The following is a 20,463-nucleotide window of genomic DNA, read 5'->3' on the forward strand; positions in this document are numbered from 1 at the left end:
GATGAGAGCCCACTGTCATTTGAATTGTTTTTCTTCTAGAGGTGAGTTGTCATTTTTCTCTGGCTGCTTTCAGGATCTTTTCTTTATCTTTAGTTTTCAGATGTTTGATTATGATGTATCTTGGTATGGAATTCATTGGGTTTATCCGGTTAGGGATTTACTCAGCTTCTTGAATTTGTAGGTTTATATCTTTTGCCAAATTTAGAAAATGTTCAGCCATTATCTCTTTGAATACTTTTTAAGATCCATCCTCTTTCTTCTCTCCTTGTGTGACTCCAATGGTATAAATGTTGGAGCTTCATCTCTTTCCATTGGATAGCTTAGACTCTGTTTATTTATTTATTTGTTTCAGTTTATTTTTTCTCTGGTTTAGACTGGGTAATTTCTATTGTTCTATCTTCAAGTTCACCAGTTCTTTCCCCTGACCTTTTCATTCTGTTAAGCTCATTCAGTGAGATTTTACTGGATATTCAGTTATTGTTTCTTTCAGTTGTAAAATTGTCATTTGTTTTGTCTTTATTTCTCCTCATCCTCCTCCTTCCTTTTTGTTGTTCTTTTTTTGTTAAAGCTTTCTATTTTTGAGTCTTTCTATTTTTTATTTTGTTTCAAGCATGTTTGTAATTGTTCATTGAAACATTTTTATAATGTCTCACTTAAAAATCATTGTCAGATAACTCCAACACCTTTGACATCTTGGTGGTGTTATCTGTTGATTTTCTTCTCTCATTCAAGTTAGAATTTCCTAATTCTTGCTATGAGAGTGATTTTCAGTTGTATCCTGGACATTTTGGATATTGTATTAGTATACACTGGATCTTATTTAAATCTTCTATTTTAGCACGTCTCCTCTGACACTGTGTGAGAAGAGGGAGAGGCAAGGTAATTACTGTCAGGTGGAGGTGGAAGTCCAATTCCCTGGTCTGTCTCCATTGTCACTAAAGTGAGGAGGCTTACCTCATTGCTGGGTGGGTGTGGAATTCCAGACTCTCCACTAGGCTTCTGCTAGCACCACTCTAATGATAGGGGAAGGAATGCCTCGTTACCATTCAGAGGGTGTGGAAGTCTAGACTCACCATGTGCTCTCTACTGATAGGAGATTGTTGGCAGCTAGAAGGATTGAAAGTCCAAGCTCCGCACTTGGCTTTCTCTGATATTATCCCAGGGGTAGAATGGTGGGGTATTTTATGTGTGCTGGGTGTGGTGCTTGTTCCGGGGGGTTGATGAGAGTTGAAGTCTAGGCTTCTTGCTCAGCCTTTGATGATGGGTGTGGATCACAGTTTTTCCCATGGCGTTAGGCTGGAATAAGGTAGTTATTATCTCAAAGTTTTCTGTCTTACTGGGCTTCCCCTTTCCTGGTCCTTTGGCTACAGAAAGCAGGCTTTCCTTAGGGCTTTTTTGTTTATATCTGTTGGTATTTCCAGGCTGTTGGCCTCTCTAGCACCCAGTCCAGACATATGAGGCAAAAATAAAACACAGTGAACCTGATTTTGTGTTATTTCTTAGGTCTCAAAATCCCTAGTTGGCCTGTCTTCTTCTCCCTACTTTTCAGAGTCCCCCTTTGTTTCACTAATATACAGTGTGCAGGGTTTTTAGTCGTAACAGGAAAACTATGGAATAAGTGTATCTGCTTCATGTTATCCAGACCTGGAAGTCCCGTTTGTAAATGCTCTTTTGAATTTCTATATTTGTATATATTTTACACCAATCATATAACATTAATATAATTATACGTATGTTAAATTACAAGTAAGTATACAAACACATACATAGAAGGTACATACTAAACTTTTACTAATGGGGTACACAGTCAAATTCAGATCGCAGACCACTGTTGCAATGAAAGCACTTGACCCATTTCTTGCCTGGCTCTTCTACTAACTTATACTATTTGGAGAATTCCTTTTTTCACCTCTAAAATGAAGCGATTGGATAAGATGGTCTGTAATACCACTTCTACCTCTAAAATTCTACAAATAAGACCAGCCAGTATCCCTTTTTAAAGATATAAAATACCACATGAAAATTGTTTCCATTATTTATATTTTATTTAAAGCACTTTTTAAATCCTGAAAAATATTCATTCCCTCAAGTATAAATTTTTATACAATTTGTAATTATAGTAACAATCAAGATTGATATCAAAAACAGCAAAATTGATTTGATTAAAAAGAGCCTATTATTCTATTTAGTAGCTTCTCTTTTTGTTTTGTTGATGTTTTGTTTTGTTCTCTTTTTGCTTTTGTTTCCTTTGCTTTAGGAGGCAGATCCAAAAATTATTGCTGTGATTTATGTCAAAGAGTCTTTTGCCTGTGTTTTTCTCTAGGAGTTTTATAGTATCCAGTCTTATCACTACCTTTAGGTCTTTAATTCATTTTGAGTTTATTTTTGTATATGGTATTAGAGAAGGTTCTACTTTCATTCTTTTACATATAGCTGTCCAGTTTTCCCAGCACCACTTATTAAAGAGACTGTCTTTTCTCCTTTGTATATTCTTGCCTCATTTATCATAGATGAATTGACCATAAGTTCATGGGTTTATTTCTGGGCTATCTTGTTCCGTTGATCTATGTGTCTGTTTTTGTGCCAAAACAGTACAACACTGTTTTGATGGCTGTAGCTTTGTAGTATACTCTGAAGACAGGGAGCATGATTCCTCCAGCTTCTGATATTTGCAAATGATAAATAGCTCTTACAACTCAACATCAAAAAAACCAAACAACCCAATTAAAAATGGGCAGAAGAACTGAGTAGACATTTTCCAAAGAGGAAATGCAGATGGCCAACGGGCACATAAAACGATGCTCAACGTTGCTAATCATCAGGGAAACGCAAATCAAAAACATAGTAAGATATCACCTCACACCGGTCAGAACGGCTGTCATCGAAAAGAACACAAATAACAAATGTTGGCAAGGATCTGAAAAGGGAACCCTCGTATACTATTGGTGGGAATGTAAATTGGTGCAACCACTGTGGAAAACAGTATGGAAGTTTCTCAAAAAACTAAAAATAGAACTACCATATGACCCAGTAATTCCATTCCTGGGTATATATCCAAAAAACCAAAAACACTAATTCAAAAAGATACATGCACCCCAGTGTTCCTAGAAGTATTATTTACAATTGCCAAAGTGTGGAAGCAACCTAAGCATTCATCAACAGATGAATGGATAAAGAAGATGTGGTATATATATACTACTCAACCATATAAAGAATGAAATTCTGCCATTTGCAGCAACATGGATGGACTTGGAGGAAGACAACTACTCTATGATATCACTTACATGTGGAATCTAAAAAATACAACAAACTAGTGAATTAAAAAAAAAAGACGCAGACTCACAGATACAGAGAAAAAACTGGTAGTTACCAGTGGGGAGAGGCAATATGGAGATAGAGGGAAAAAGGGTTATGGGATCATGTGAAACCATGTGTGTGAAACCTTTGAAAATTGTAAAGCGCTATAGAATTTAAAGAGTCTTACATTCAATTAAAAAAAAGAAAAAAAAATAAAAAATCTATTATCCTAGTTTTCTATGAATTGTTAAGTTCAGGGTTATATTATCTTATTAAGCAATTTCATATTTTTCCTTGGCATTTTTCAGTAATATGCTCCCCTCCCACACTTTTCTTATGAAACTAAAGAAGGTCAAACATCAGAAAGAGAGGCTATTGTACTCTATGTCTAGTGGTCCAAGAAAATAGACCTTTGTCTTTTGGCTCTGTATGTATACTGAAATATATTCATTCTACCCTAACATATTATATGTGACTGTGTTAGTTTGCTAGGGCTAGCATAACAAAATACCGTAGCCTGGATGGCTTAAGCAATAGGAATTTATTTTCTCACAGTTCTGGAGGCAGATGACTATTCCCTTGCTGCCTCTTCACATGGTTGTACCTCTGGGCATGAATGCTCCACAGTCTTTCTATGTGTCTTAATCTCCTCCTCCAGTCAGACTGGAATAGAGGCTACCCTAAAGGCTTCATTTTTAGCTTAAAGGCCCTATGTCTAAATACAACCACATCCTGAGGTCCTTGGGGTTCAGGCTTCAATATAGGGATTTTAGTGGGGACACAATTTAGCCAGTAACAACTACATTCACCATTCTGCCATTAAAAAGTAAATTCTTTAAGTTAAGATTTTGAGATTATGCTAATGACCATAGTTTTAGTTTTGCTAATACAGTACAGTGAAATGTATGTGTATGTGTGTGTATGTGACATATTTGTTCAAAAGAAGCTACCTTTCCTCAGGTTATTTCAAGGCTGTGGGCTGTCAAAGTGCTCCACAAATATACAGTTTAACAGTAACTAAGAACATAGGTCAGTTAGAAATACTGTACTGACATAATTTGGGGACAAGCCAAGCAAATTTTATAGGCCCAATAGAATAAAGTTGCTTAATTATTTTTTTTAACTAAAAACTAGATGATTTCAATTGTATCATTAACCAATAATCTATGGCTTTGTAATCTTGAAAACGGGATTGGTTTGTTAAAATAGAAGTTTTTTAAAATATAGTTTTACTAGGTTTTAAAAATCAATTTTAAACATCCTTTATTCCATCTACTTTTGAACCATGTGCTTATAATTTTTAAAGTATTATACTTTAGCATTAAGAAAATTAGATTGGCACTTATATTTCTAGCCAATTAACAAAAAGTATAGTTGGAATGTAGCAAAGCAAATACTTTACAATTTCACTTGTCAATGATATTTCATGAAGTTAATTAATTTCTGTCATAATAAAATACAGTAAAAAAAAATATATTCTATCACTTACTTTCTAAATATAGCATACATCACTGTTTTGATTCCTGACAGCAGAACTGATGTTCTCCTGAGGTGTCAAATTTGATTTGATTATTCAATTTAAAAACCTACAAAGTGTCTTGCTGATTTAAAAAAAATGGTTTTTCAGATTTTATGTCAACTTAATGTATTTCACCGTTATGAATTCTTTGAAATTTTGTGCATTTTAAAATGATTCTATTTTAATTAAAAGCCTCTAGATATTATCCTTGTTAGCAGAGCCAGTTCCTCCCAGAATTTATTAGTCTTATTTATGTTTTTTTTCATGCAGCTGCATTTCTAGATCTATATTTCAATTTATGAATATCTTTATTGCCCAAGCAATAGTGCTATTATTCACATTTTTTAAAGTGTCCTAGCAAAAACAAAAATAAATGTCACAAAAGCAAGACACAAACCTTATTCTAGAATACTCTGCAGCCATTCCAAATGATGTTTCTGAAGAACATTTAATGACTTCAGAAAAATACTTTGGTATATTAAGTTTAAAATCAGATTTAACAAACAATATTTTATTTATATTACTCCATACACACACTCACATAGGAGAAATAGAAGATTAACATTAACTCTGAGTTAGGAGCTGATAGATTATTTTTTTTTTAGATTTTTGTTTTTTCCAGATTTTCTAAATTAACACATATTACTTTTATAATCAGCAAAAGAACAATGCATGTTATTCCAAAATAGAAGCACAGCTGAAGTAATTGATTTGGGGGAAAACTAGGCCATTAGATTATGCAATCCATCTTTTTAAGGCGTTTTAGACTCGTCATTGACTCCTTCAATAAACAATTATTGAACTATTACCAAGTATCAGCATCTATTCTATATCAGGTTTAACAATTGATTCTGGAGACACTTGAGGAGGGGTATGTTGAAATGATTACAAAATAGTTCCCACAGGGATACGATGCAAGTAAAATCCATATAATGTGATAGATACTATAGCAATAGCCCTAAGAAAGTGCTATAAGCATATCAGGCCAGGGGAGCTAACTATGTCAGACTACATCACAAGAATCGAATTTATCTGAACCTTATTAACTGAGTCCCTCAAAGAAATGTCTGTCTGATTTAGAGTTGGTTTCTGTGACTTGAACTTTTGAGCAGGGTGGATATATATGACTATTATCTTGAAAAACAATACTTGCAAATTTTTAATCTTCTAACTGTAGTTGAACAGTTTTATTCAAAAAAGCACATAAATAAACATTTGCTGTTTTTGGGTGCTAAGGGACAGAAGGTGAGTAAAACAAGAGTCTTGCCCTCAGGAAGCTCCGGTTCTAAATCAAGTGTTTTTCTATGTCTTGTGTAATATGGACACTTGTGATAATTTTATTTAAAATTTGTGTTTAAAATCAGACAATAAGAATTAGAAAATACATTGTTTTCCTTCTTTTGTATTGACGGAGGAGGGTTAGAGCTAAATGTTTCAGCGGAAATCGTGGATATTAGTTGAGATATTTGTGCTACTTTGTTTTAATAAAAATGTTTCTAATCATTGATATGGCTTCGTTGTTTTTTGAAAAGATGCAGGTGATATATCATAAATTAAAACCATGTAAATCCATTCATCATTTAATTACGAAGTATTTAAAATTTTATATAAAAGCAAAGAAAATATTGGTAAAGGAAATTAAGGTTAAAATGAATCTTCCTCATAGGTGACTTAAATTGTTGTATTTCTCCAAAGCAAGTGAAATTTATTTCAATAACTAAATTTTTTTAAAGTTCAACTTACAAGGTTAGATGTAGTTGGATATGTACTGAAATAAAATAAAGAGAAGACAAAGATGTGCTTGCAAGTGATAGGACTGCTGTGGCATGGACAAACTAAAGAAGCATTCAAATCTAATTATCTACACTTGTCGACTTCAGCATTCAACCACAGCAGCAAAGTGCAAAGGTTAAGGCACTCTAGAATGTTCTTCCTTTATCTAAAAGAGTAAGTACGTAATTCTTTTCTTGAATATATTCTGAAATAAGTCTAAAAAATAATGATTTTTTCAGTTTATGAGGACTCCAATTTTCCTAGACAGTCTGGATGACAAACTTATTGAACAAAACAAAATATATGTATAAAAAGTATGTATAATATCATATAAATATAAAGGATTTATATATTTAAAATAAACACAAAGTTAATATTTAATTCAAGAAGTAAATATTCTACTTTGAGCTGTATGAGGTAGAGATTTTTACTTCGAATGTATGTGAGATCAAATGTGTAAATTCGGTTTAAAAATAGTAAAGTATGGGTAAGAAGGTTTACTGTGGTTGCAATGATATGATTTTTTAGGATGATATGTTTGAGGAAAAGAATTGATAAAGAAAATGCAGCATGATAATTAGATAAAATATGGCTTTAATTCCATATAAATGACCTCATTTTAATTATGCAGACTTTCATCCTAGTGGAATATGAATTTTACAATAAATGAATTTTAGAAATAATGCCATTTAAAATTTTTCTAAGCCAAGAAAAGCAAATTATTTTTTTCTTAAACTATTAAAACTATTTTTCCCGGTTATGTCACGAAGAAATAAATCTGCCAAATTCTTTCCCTTAAAAAGTTCACTTTCCAAATCAAGCATCAGAAACCACACACGAGAAATTTCAGCTCAACAAATATTTTTTTCCAGGAAGGAACCCAAAAAGCAACTTTGGATTAACTGTACCTCCTTTATTCTTTCTTATTAGTTGTTCAAGATTTATCCAGTGTTTTATAAAATGTACTGAATAATAGCATGTAAAGTATCACAAAATAACCTGTACTAAAGAGAATAAATCAGGTTATGGAATATTATCAACTGATGGGATGTATTTGATATTCATAGTTGGAAAATATTTGGCTATGAAAACATGTAAGATCCAACAAGAATGGAGGAAAAGTTTGTATCCCTGGAACCAATGTGCCTCAAAATTGAATCTTTATTAAAAAATATATATATGTGCTGCTGTTAATAGTTTCTGAATTTGAAAGTTGGATTGACTTAATAAAAGCTGTTGTGCACAATTAGAGTTGGCAATTCTAAGCAATAGCCTTCTGAGTATACTGAAGTCCAAGGAAAAAGTGTTTCAGTCTGTTTTCTACAGGGGACCTGAGCACATTTTATAATACCTTGGAGCCAGCAGATTTTAGTTCTTATTAGAACAGCAGAGTCAGAGTTATTACTGTCCAGGAAGGAATGATGTTTAGGGAATCAAGTCTAACAAAAGAACATAGTATAAAATAGAAATGTAAATGTAGGTATTTTGCATGTGTGCAAAAAGTAAAACCATCAACATTTTGGACAAAAAATTTTAAAGTTCACTTCACTCGTGACTTTAAACATTAGAGAAATGTAGGTTAAAAAATACTTTAAAAAATTTTAAGCTAAACACTGGAAGCTGGATCTATTTTTTCTAACCCATTGATGCATATAAAAGCAAATAAAAATGTCCTCCAATAGCTGAGACAATTGATATTTTAGAAAAAAATAGGTCTAGAAATCAGTACATGTACTCAGCTCCCAGATTGATTAAAGTTCTTAAAAAGCAAAATAATAGAATAATAATGGAAAGTAAAAACTACAGATGAATATTTTTCTGATCTCAGATTAGAGAATGCCTTTCTAAGCAAAATAAACAAAGGCAGAAAAAGACATTTATAAAGCAGCTTGAAAGATATAACCCCGTAAAAAATTAAAAGATGAATGACAAAAAGCATTTGCCTTTATCTATAACAAAGGAATGACATTCCTTATATATGACAATCGCTTATTCATTAATAAGCAGAAAGCAAATATTCCAATATAAAAATGTATGAGGAACTTAAAACGTAATATTCAAAAAAAGAAGACATACAAGTGATCAACGAGCACATTAAAACGTTTAACCTTGCGTAAGTAAAAATTAAATTGAAAAATTTAATTATTGCCTATAAGTTAATTTCTGGGTGGGGCGGAGAATGTTTAAAAACTTGGCACTCTCACATATAGCTAGTACATGTTGTTTTTAGCTTAAAATAACCTTTATTTTTATTTACTCTTGCTCATATATTTTATGTCTATTTTTGTTCATTCTCTTTGCAGATCTGTACTCATCCAAAGCTTAAAGTGTAGTCACACTGGTGTCTGAGTTTATTGCTCACTCAGATCATTTGTAATTTTATAGTTAAATGCTTCTTCGAGGGCCTCCTGTCCTTTTGAGGGTCTCTGACTCTAGGATCATATTTGTTTTTTCTTTGAATTTTTGAAATTTGCTTTCTTAAAGAGTAAATCAGTTTTCCTTCTTGGTGAAAATTAATTTCAGTTCTTTTCTGTTTTATTTTCCATGAAATTATCGGCAAGACAAGGCAACATTTTGTCATATTCTCAGGTTTTAGCAGAACAATATTTTGGCAGATGACTGTATAGTTGATATCTCCATTAGGATATTATTTTTCTGTTGTGCCAGTTTTGTGTCATTAACTTTATTTAACCTGGTGTTACAGACTATCATTTATGAACACTCTTAAGGAAACAAAAAATATAAAATGGTTATCATATACATTAATCATCTATCATCCATCCATCCATCCATCCATCATCTCATCCATCCATTATCCTCATGTTCACAACTTTCAGTGATTAATTGTATAAAAAGGAGGCCATTCTGGGACCATACTTTCAAATTTCCAGTTTCCACATTGGTATATGATTTCTCTGCTCTTCAGTTTTTTAGGCTGTAAAATGGTTGTACTAGGTGTAGATAGGATCCTTTCAGCCATAGAATTGCATATGTTTTCTACTCATTTTTCTTTCTCCATCGTCTGTTTCATCTGGACAAAGCATATAGTGCTTCCAGACTGTCTCCCATTCAAATTGGGTCATTCTCAATCCTCTTTCCGATTACTGATTGTGAACTACTAGACACTAAATATGCATCTGTTTTTGCCATTCATGCTCTTCTTCAAAGTGTCTGCTTCTAATTATCTGAGCAATTTTCTTTACCTTCAAATTTTAACTTAAATTCTTTTACATTTGTTGTATAGTACTCCATTTCCCAAAGTGTGTTCTGTGGAACACTAGCCACGTGAAATGTTAGGGTATGCCGTGTGATAGAAACAACATCAGCAGCAGCAACAAATGATAGGGGTTCTGAGATCAAAAATGTCTAGAAAGCAGTGGTTTAAATAAAATAAAACTTTTGTAGGACTTCCAAGTGCCTTCAAATGCTAGTTTATATCGAGAATTTAAATGCTAAGTTAATTTATAAGCTACAAAGAAAAATAAAATGTATGCACTTATATCTAAAACTATTTCAACATCCAGCCCTCTTTTGAAGGCCATCCTAAAGGATTAACATTCAGCTTTGGAAATTGTTAAGTACCTCCACATACTTCTGCACACTTAAATCAGTTTACAAGGAGTCTTGATTAGGGTAGTGAACCTACTTTCCAAGATGGTATTCCTTGACACTGCCAGAAGTCCATTATTCCAGTAATGTTAGCCAAGAGTAAAAAAAAAAATCCAAAATTCATGAATATAATTTATATAAACAGCTATTCACTCTCTACATCCTTTTTTTCTTTTCCAAAGTTCAAACACCCAGAAGGGATTAAAACCACTGAATTCTTTCAAATCCTTCAAGTTTTCTATGTATAGTTTCAAAGTCACCAGAGATGCACGTCAAGTTTCTTTCAGGTGTTATCTGTTGTTCATTCTCTTTTCACTCAGCAAAAATGGGGAGCAGTTGGCAAACAGTCAGATCTCAGGTGCCTACTATTGAAATTGCAATAACCAACTCCATAGGCATTTTCTGCTTGTTATGGGGGAGCTCCAGTGGTTCTGAGATTTTTTTTTCTTCTTCTTGTTTCCCTTTATTCACTCCCTTGCATTCAGTAATTTACCAGTCTCTTAAAAGTGATTCTAATTCTCCAGAATTAAAATTCTTTAGAAGTCCCTCTCCCGCCCCTGCTTTCTTCTCAGTTATTTCCAACATCCTACAAGAATCTTTCATACTATTGAGAAATCAGAGTATAAGAAGCAGTTCTTGTCCCACAGCTTACTTTCTTCCTATACAGGACATCTAAGTTCCTGTCTCATATAACTGATGACTGCCTTAAGCCCTTCCTCTGTAGCGATCTCATCTAATCTCAGTTTGAAACATCTTTGCATTAATTATTTCCAAATGTATTTCTGACCCTCGTCTCTTTCCTGAACTCTGGGCTCAAATATTCAACTATAGCTGTTATTTCTAAGTTGAATGTCTAGTGGCATCTCAGACTCAACATGGTCAAAGCAGAAATCTTATTTCTCCCCAAACTTGCTTCCTCCTTGTCTTCTCGGTCTCAGTCATCAGCACCACTATCTGGCTAATAGCTCAGAAATTTAGGAGTCTTTCACAACTCTCCTGTTCTCTCACTCCCCATAAACCTCTGATTCATCAACAAGACCTTCAGTTCTGCCTCCAAATTAGATCCTGCATCTTTACATTTTTTAGTATCTCTACTACAACCAGAGTCGTCCAAGCCATAAATGTCTCTAGACTGAACAACAGCTAATATCCTACCTGGTGTCTCTGCTTTGACTCTTTTCTCTTACACACAGAGGCAGAGAGTGATTTTTTTAAAATGCTAATTAAATTGTATCACTCCCCGCTTTAAAATCTTCCAGTGGTTGGACAGTGCACTGAGAATAGAATGAAAACCCTTTACCATGGGCTTTCAAGACCCTTTGTGATCTGGCTTCTACCAGCTCTCTGACCTCATCTCAGGCACTTGCCCCTCTGTTCCTGTGCCTTGAAAATGCCAAGTACATTCCTATGTTAGTTCTTTGCACTAGCTGTTTCCTGTGCCTAGAGTGTAATTCCCCCAGATCTTCTCAAGACTGGCCCTTTTCTGTCATCCATGTTTTGGCTCAAATATAAAGTCAGTGAAAACTTCTCTCATCCTTAGTTCAAAGTTGTGCTTTTTCCACCATCCCCCTCCACAAGTCACTCATTACTATTGTATTATTTTTATTCACTGCAATTATTATTATCAGAAATAATCTTATTTATTGTTTTCCTTTTTTTCATTTTAATATGATCTGTTACGGTAGGAACCTTGTCTGTCCTCGCAACTGCACACAAAGGCACAAAGAAGGCCTGAATAGATCATTGCTGTATCTACAGAACACGAATGTCTTCATTTCTCCTGAATCTCAAGCAAAACTATTAGCTTTTTGTAAGGCCCTTGTAAACTGACCAGCAAACTTTTTTTTTCTGGTAATAGGAAATTGTGGGAAAATTGACTTATTCCAACTTTAAAAGAAAATGAAATACATTTTCTGACATTAAAAAAAAAAAAACCCTCAGAGAATTCCAAAGGGCATTCATTGCATTAAGAATAATTCCACTATTCTCCTAGCTTAGCTGAATCTGGTACATTAAGGAAATTACACTCTCTACCATGGATGAAGCGAATCACTTTTTAAGTAAGTTAGGAGGGAAGCTGCCAACACACATATAGACCTTCTCAGACCATCAAATCCAGAGAGAAAAAATTCAGGTCTCTTCTAGAGCAGTGAATGACACAATGTTTTGGGGGACATTCAAGACTCCATTACTGACCCTGGGAACGAGGCTCAAAGAGAAAAGCACCTTGCAATGTCATGTCCTGGGTCAGAAACAGAGGTCAAGACATAAATAAACAAATATTGTAAACAAACAAAAAATGCAACTGAGTGCAAAATAAAATATGCATATTCGTTTGCGCGCGCGCGCGTGTGTGTGTGCTTGTGCTGTATAAGGGGAAGGACTAGGGAAGTGGAGAAGTGGGCTACATAATTTACCTGGCCCACTGCAAAATGAAAAAAAAAATTATTACTTATTCCAAGATGGTGACAGGCAGCAGATCGAGGCCCTGTGCACCTACCTGCACAGTTACACACCCTGCGCAGTGTGTGAAGCACGCCCAGGTGGGAAGAGAAGATTAGAGTTCATCTCCAAACACCCCCCCCCCCACCTCCCCACCCCCGCCAAAACTACAACAACAAAGGCAACAACAAGAAACAGCTATCACAACTAAAGCAGATGGTGCCCAACTTTGACGGTGGCGCTAGTGATGGCGGTGGCGGCTGAGAGCATCACTCCTAAAAAGCAGACTTTAGAGTGATGGCAAAGGAAAGAAAACGGTTTCTGAGGCTCCCGAAGTAGAAACATCAGACACAAAGAATAAGGTAAAGGGAAAGAGGCTACATTCAGACCTTCCTCCTTTCTTTATGTAGACAATGCCTTCTCTTTCAAAAGATACCTTATCCTGATTTCAGTGACTTGTGTTTGGTCTGGTGCCTTGGTAGCTGCGGTGGAGCATGTGGGATTGGGGATCAGGGTGTGTCAGAGTCAAAAAAGGTAGAGACAGGTTTAAATACATTTCCGTGGATTGGCCTCCTGCCCTCTTTGGCAACAAACCCAAGGGCTCCTAAAAGGAGCCGGGATGTACGTGGGTTTCCAAGGAACCTCTATTTTCATCCTCCCTCGACACTCCGAAGGTAAGACCCACGGAGAGCCGCAGGGCTGGGCATTCTTGGGTCCAGCACAGGTCACCTCACTGGTAGAAGTGCGTAGTCCTCGGACATTTGGAAGAGGTGGCGGGGACTGTGGGGACCGTGAAGCTCGCGGTCCGGGGCAGCGGGTCGCAGGAGGTGCGCCCCGTCCCCTCCGTCAGCAGTCGGGCAGCCGGGCCAGCGGAGAGCGGAGCCCGGGAGGGGAGGGTCGGACCACGCCCGCGGAGGCGGCCCCGGGCCCTGCCGCTCGGTCCTGCCCCGGCCTGGGGAGGCTTAGGCCCCGGGAACCTCGGGCGGAGGGGGCGGCGACCAGGAACCCTGCGGCCACTGCGGCCGCACGGCCGCGGCTCTTGCGGCTCCGGCGCCTGCCGGGTGGTGGCTCCGCAGTGCCCGCCCCCAGCTCCCCTTCCCCGCCCCTCGCGCCCCCTTCCCCGCCCCCGCCCGGCGCCCTGGCCTCGCTGACCCGCCGCCCCGTCCCTCCGCGCGCGCCGCGGCTGCTGCTCCTCCGCGCGGCGGCGCCTCCCCCGCGCGCCGCCCGCGCTCCCGGCGGCGCAATCCTCCCGCCTCGGCCATTTTCCCTCCACCCCCTCCCCTCCTGATCCTCATCCCCTCGCCCTCCCCCCGCGCGGGGACTTTTCCGGAAAGTTTTTATTTTCCGCCTCGACTCCTGAAGAAAGAAGCTCCCGGCTCGGCGGCAGGAAAACTTTTCGGCTGTTCGGACTCGCGGCCCTCGGCGCGCCCGGCCGAGCGATGAGCGCCCCTCCGGTCCTGCGGCCGCCCAGCCCGCTGCTGCCCGTGGCGGCGGCGGCGGCGGCGGCGGCCGCGCTGGTCCCGGGGTCGGGGCCGGGGCCCACGCCGTTCCTGGCTCCCGTCGCAGCCCCGGCCGGGGGCATCTCGTTCCATCTGCAGATCGGTCTGAGCCGCGAGCCGGTGCTGCTGCTGCAGGACTCGTCCGGGGACTACAGCCTGGCGCACGTCCGCGAGATGGCTTGCTCCATCGTCGACCAGAAGGTAAGGCGCCGCGCGGCTCCGAGCCCGGCGCCTCCCAGCCGCGCAGGGGGCGCTGCCAGCCCGGCCGCCCCCTCGCCGCGCCAACTTTCCGGCTCCGGGGGCTCGGCCGGGAGCCAGCCTCGCCGGCGCGCTGGAAGGGTCTGGCACCCGCCGAGGTTGGACGCCCGCATCTGAGGCACTGCGCTCCCTGTTGTCCAGTTCTCCCCTTGCCCCATCCTCTTATATTCCCGATTTCTCTACAGTCTGCATCCTCCTCACCCATTCCCATCCCTTTCAGGACATTCCCAGGTATCTTGCTCTTTTCGCGTCGCGCCTCTCCCTTCCCCTTAAGACTTCCCGGCTCTCCCCTCTCTTCCTTCTGCACCCTGGACCAGCACATTCCTGGCGCCGGAATCCTTCCTGCACTAGAGTTCCCCCGGGGACACGCTCAGCACGATTTCAGCACCACTCCCTTCCCCTTCAGGCCCCTCTCCCAGCTCAGATTGATGCTGAGGAGTTCCTGGAATGATCTGGAGAGGAGGAATTTCTCACCTGTCAAATAAGCTTTGAAGAGAGAGTGATTGACTCTGCCAGCTGTGAAAACAACTGACCAGACCACAGCTACCCACCTCCTTGTGGTCTTTTATTCCCAACCTTATGTGAACATGGGAGCAAATTTTTCAACGATAAATCTGAAAGTTGCAGCCTTCTTGATTTTGATTCCTAGGGTACTGATAGTGGAACTTTGAAGTGGGGACACAGATATATAGATGGTAGGGGTACTGTCCAGGAGCACCCGAGGCTGGCTGTGCCCTTAAGTTTGAGGCTGTGGGACTCTGGACAGCGGCCACCAAAGGCAGGGTTGAAAAAGGGCCATTATCCTGGACCAGGCCACCGGAAGAGGAGACCTAGCCCGCCCACCAATGTTTATAGTGCAATTCTGAATTTCAGGTTGTGTCTGTAGCCATCCAGAGGGACATTGCATGGAAGGGGGTGATAAGAGTATAAAGGAAAGGGGGGCATGGCGCCAGTCTTCTTAGTATAAACAGCAAGTGTTTAGGGGTGGAGACAGAGGTCTCTAAAGGTGCTGAATTTCAACCCCTGGAGGACTGACTAGTACTTGCCTTATAAAGATCACTTGAATAATCATGAAAGCTTTCTTTAAACTATTTGGAACAGAATTTGCTAAACCTGCCTGTTGCAAATTGTGGCACTGAGCACAGGAATATTAGGAAAAGCCCCAGGGAAAAAATCACTAATCTAAAAGTTGTGAAAGTTCTGGAGGCCAGACTAAGGTAACAGTGAGTGCCAGGAATTTTTGTTTATTGAACATAGTGACATTTTGTAATACATGTTACTCTTAATTTTTTGCAACTTCCACAAAAATTAGGCAAATTTTGTCTAATTCTGCTACAAGTCATATCATATGACTTATCATCATCAGTATCGTGGAGTGTCTGTTGCAGGTGAAAAGGAACATTCTCCTAGGCACTGAAAGCCTTCCCTTAGTGGCAGTTGTAGTCTACAACAATTTTCCCTGGGGTGCAATCCAGTTAATTAAAGGACAATACTGAATAAGCATATAAGCAAGGTAAATTAAAATTTCTTTAAAAAGCTAGTGTAATTGTACAGAATTTTAATTGAAAGCAAGTGATAGAGTTACAGGTAATATTAAGTTAACATGGACAGACTGTTTTTGACCAGCTTGAAAACACACACACACGCACATACATATACACACACCTTGATGGAGTTTAGGATGGGGAGAAACATGTATGGTTCAAGAGGTTTACGACTGGAAATTGATTAGAGAGCGAATTCTTATCTCAGTAGCTACAAAGAGGGATGTTATATGGAGGGGGTGATATGCATGCAGAGGAGAGAGGCAGCAAGCACCTGTGGAACACAGTGGACCTGAGGGTAGTGGCTAGGATACTTAGAGAAAGTAAAACTGTGAAAAGGCCTTGCAACTAAGATGAACTCAGATTACTAGGAGTCTCTGTAATCGTCTACATAGAGATATCAAACCAAGGACATCTGAAAGATGGATTTGCTGTGTGGAATATGTTTTAGAATGCCAAGAATTTTGTGGCAGAAGGAAAATCGGAGTTCATGAGCTAATGGAGTCCTGAGCCAAAGCTCTTGGGGAGAGACCTGGAGAAATACTGCAAAAGGAAAATCATCAGCCGTGGTGACTGAGATATAGGGGGAACCCGTTCCTTCTATATTTACTCTAGTAGTTCTGTCTCGAAGAGTTTGAAACGTTTGACTGCTTGGGATAGCCGGAATAAAGATCTCACTTACACTTTTTTTTAAGGTTATGGCAAAGGGATAGTTAGATTTAGAGATGTGGATTTGACAGTTATTTATGTACAGGATACTGTAAATAAGTATTTACTGGATTGTGGGTCTAAATAGGAAAATTTTCATCTATTTATCTGTCTTCTGTCATCTATCTTGAGATACAGTTATGGCCCCAACAAGATTAAGAGGGCTGAGTATCCATCACAGGATAGCAGAGATCACTTTGTTTTGTGACAGTAGAAATGGAGGAGGGGTCAATGTGGAGTTAAGGAAGTAGGAGAAGGTTCTTTGTCCTTCATTTCAGGTTCTCTTGAAGTACTTTTTCAAGATACTAACTCTGAGGAAGGATGACAGGAGAGAAAAAGGGAGAGAGGAAGGGAGAGAGGGAAGGAAATGGATGTTTTAGGAGAGTGCTGGGAGTTTGAAGTCATTTATAATTTACTATGTAGAATGGAGTCATGTTGAGCTGACAGCAGAATTCTCCAGATTTTCTGAGCCCTCCACATTCACTGTGTTACGGCGTGTTAAGAGGGTTTTCATATGATATGTTTGAGAGTTTTCTAAATACTAACAGAGATCAGACTAGCTTAAATCTTTGGAAGTATTAGCTGACAGTTCAGTTTATATCAGCAACATCCGTGGGACATTTTCTGTGGGATGAGTGCTTGAGGTGTACAGAGCTAAATAAGAGAAGTCCTGTCCCTGAGAAACAATCTTTAAGTTATTATTGTTATTATTTAGAATTTAGAGTATAGTTTTCTTTTTAATTATATAGGTTTGAAAAGTGGCAGACATATGATTGTACTTGAAAATTTTTGATGGTAATTGATCAAAAATATTCTTATTTTAAGATAAATGTACCCCAGGTATGTACTGAATTATATAGCTAAAGAATTTTTTAAATTTTAAAAATTTTTTTAAGTTTAATTTTTATTTTATATTGTAGTATAGTTGATTTACAATATTGTGTTAGTTTCATGTATATAGAAAAGTGATTCAGTTATTTTAAAAAAGATTTTAGTTTAGATGAAAAATCTAGTGTTGCATTTCTGTATGTAACAATTTATGAATATAGAGATAGAACTAATTCCTTCTTTTTTTAAATATTAGCTTAAGGTTTTATTTATATTATGCTTATTTCTTTACTTTGCAAGCATGTAACCTTGAAGGCTGGTTGTATGTAAAGACATGTATCATGTTAGATAGTATACATGATTATTATTTTCTGGAGGGTAAAAAAGAAATAATAACAGTAGTTGACTTCACTTTGAAACATTGTTACTTTCTACTATCAAAAGAACCTTGAATATATAGACTAAGAAGGAATTGTTTTAAAATAAGGAACAGTATTCCAAAGGAAGAATTACTTTAGTTTCATAGTACATCATCTATGTGTCTACACACACACATACACACACACACACACACATAGACACACGTTTTTAAAACAAGCAGTATTAATTTAAGGATGTGGGATGCAATTAATATGACTGTCCATTCATTTTGCCTGTTATCTTATTAGAAAGACGACTCATATTTCCCTTTTGAATTTACTTAAATGGAGTAATAACATCTATAAGACTCCTGGCATAGTTTCACTTTGCGTAGTCATTTATCTGACCAAAGAAACTAAAGAGTGAGATTTTATAGAAGATAGCTTACTAAAGGAATAACAAAGGTTAGTGCCTTGGTTTGAGAGCAGCTGTGCTCTGCTTATAGTTGTTTTGCTTTCTTAATTGTAAATTGTTTTTTTAACACTTGTAGTGTCACTTTAATTTTTATTGTTAATTTTAGCTATTCTACTTCTACACAGATTGAGGAAACTGGAAGTAATTAGCTGCTTGATGAGGCCAGCATATGTGGACCAACAAAATCCTTTCAAGTTAATAGGTGTTTGGGTTTTAGGTATATTTTTTAATTTATATTTTATATTTGTCATCATTATATGTTTATTGATTTCTGATTTAATGATGAAGTATAGAATGTGTCAGTTCATTAAGCGATTCTTAAAGTAATATAATGCTTTAATACTGTATATCTAAAATTTTGTTTTCAAGTTTAGTTAATAATAGGATTATATTTTGATATACAAGTAATGCCTATGTAATATATATCTAATATATACGTACATCTGTAGTATATTATCTAAATATCTGTGTTTTGAAACATAATTTTGAAAGCCTAATTATTCATAGCCTCCAGATGCTGAAGTATTGTTTTTTATTTTGCATTGTAGGCTGCAAAAAGTGGGGCCTTGTTATATATCTCATAATCCAAAAGAGAAACTCTGCTTTATGATTTTTCTATCAATACACAGAACTAAAAACCTTTTCTTATCGGTATATACTATTTAACAGTTTTCCCAAGGAAATACCATTTGAGTAAGCCTTCCAGACTTAGGGCTGGGAAGAATTGGACAAATATGTGAATTACTTTAGACCTTTAGATCCAGGATTAAGATAAATTTGAAGGAATTTTCTGCAGCAACTATAGTGTGTGTGTATGTGAGAGTGGAGGTTGAGAGTAGGGAGTGGAGCTGGAAAACTATTAATGAAGTTTGAAAATTTGTCCGATACTTCATGACTGCATTGCTCTATGTCACCAGACTCCTGTCATAATTATTAAGGGAGATTTAAAACTTTATTTTGCCAATTATTATTACGCTTTTTTTTTGACAAGATGATTGTATGTAGGTCTTCACTATTTTTGCATAAATGACTTTTTTTTTACCATCTTTATTGGATTATAATTGCTTTACAATGTTGTGTTGGTTTCTGCTGTATAACAAAGTCAATCAGCTATATGTAGACATATATCCCTTTATCCCCTCCCTCTTGCGCCTCCCTCCCACCCTCCCCATAAATGACTTTTAATGACCTTACTAGACAATACAAACAAATTTATAATCCTATGAATGTATGGTTGTCACTTATCTAAGATTACTTTGAAGATTAAAGATAATATGTGTAAAGGATTAAATATACTGCCTGGTAGATAGGTGAATAATAAATAGGATTATTGATATGTGAGGCTTTATGAATTAGCATACTGTTTTGTTAACAAAGAAATGTATATTCTATTATCTCATTCTTATCTCAATATAAAATTAAAACTGTATTAAAAAGCAATATAGCTGTAAGGTTAAGGTAACACTTTTTCTTCTGCCCTCTATAATAGAGCAAATCTTAGGAGTAGTTGCATTTTGATACTGCCTCTGAAATTCAACCTCTCAGAATTCCTCAAGGAGTAATTTGATTATTGCTAAATGAAAAACACATATGTTGATGAAGTAAAGCATCTTTTTATTGCATTTTATTATTTTTGACAAGAAGTTGATTTAATTGCTTTTCAGTTTCAAGTGGCATTCCAATGATATTTCATTTGATAAAAAAAGGGAAATAAAATAGGTAATGGTGCAACATTTGGCAACAGAATGATTCTCAAACATGGTCCTCAGGACTGAAATCAAAAGTTCCTTTGCAGATCAACCCTTGATGTGAGGAGGATGGCACTTGGAAATGACTTATGGAGATCACATTTTGCTGCGGTGCTAGCATATAGAGCTTATTTGTTAAACTGTTGCATCTGATGAATATCTAATATAACATGGTTGTGCACACGCAGAAGTGTTATATTGGGATGAGAGGCAATTTTACTGGGAAACAATTGAGACAACAGTTTGGCTAAGCCAATCACAAGTCTTTTTCCAGATCTTTTCACTGACTACCACTTAACACTCATGGAGTCCATGCTCCATTAAAAAACCTTTAAGACAACAACAATCAGTAATTATTCATCCATCTTTTAAAGAAGAAAAGTGGAATGGATAATTACATGAAA

The 20,463-nt window shown here is 37.4% G+C and overlaps 1 protein-coding gene and 1 long non-coding RNA gene across 6 annotated transcripts in view; one reads left to right on the forward strand and one right to left on the reverse strand.

The window, feature by feature from the left end:
- Nucleotides 1-20,463, reverse strand: part of LOC309656174 — an 822,990-nt gene that overhangs the window by 401,137 nt on the left and 401,390 nt on the right. The gene's annotated exons all lie outside the window — the stretch shown is intronic.
- Nucleotides 1-20,463, forward strand: part of PRKD1 (protein kinase D1) — a 466,527-nt gene that overhangs the window by 112,834 nt on the left and 333,230 nt on the right. The window contains exon 1 of one of the 5 annotated variants that reach the window (XM_082452097.1): nucleotides 13,945-14,340. The exons of 3 other annotated variants lie outside the window; for them this stretch is intronic. In XM_082452097.1, the coding sequence (XP_082308223.1) occupies nucleotides 14,080-14,340 (261 nt within the window). In that variant the 5' untranslated portion in view covers nucleotides 13,945-14,079. Of the gene's footprint in view, nucleotides 1-13,944; nucleotides 14,341-20,463 lie in introns of those variants that run through there. One more of the 5 variants, XM_082452096.1, reaches the window with a different exon arrangement.

This window comes from Balaenoptera physalus (assembly GCF_965194825.1).
Source record: "Balaenoptera physalus genome assembly, chromosome: 2".
In the NCBI taxonomy this organism is placed as follows: domain Eukaryota; kingdom Metazoa; phylum Chordata; class Mammalia; order Artiodactyla; family Balaenopteridae; genus Balaenoptera; species Balaenoptera physalus.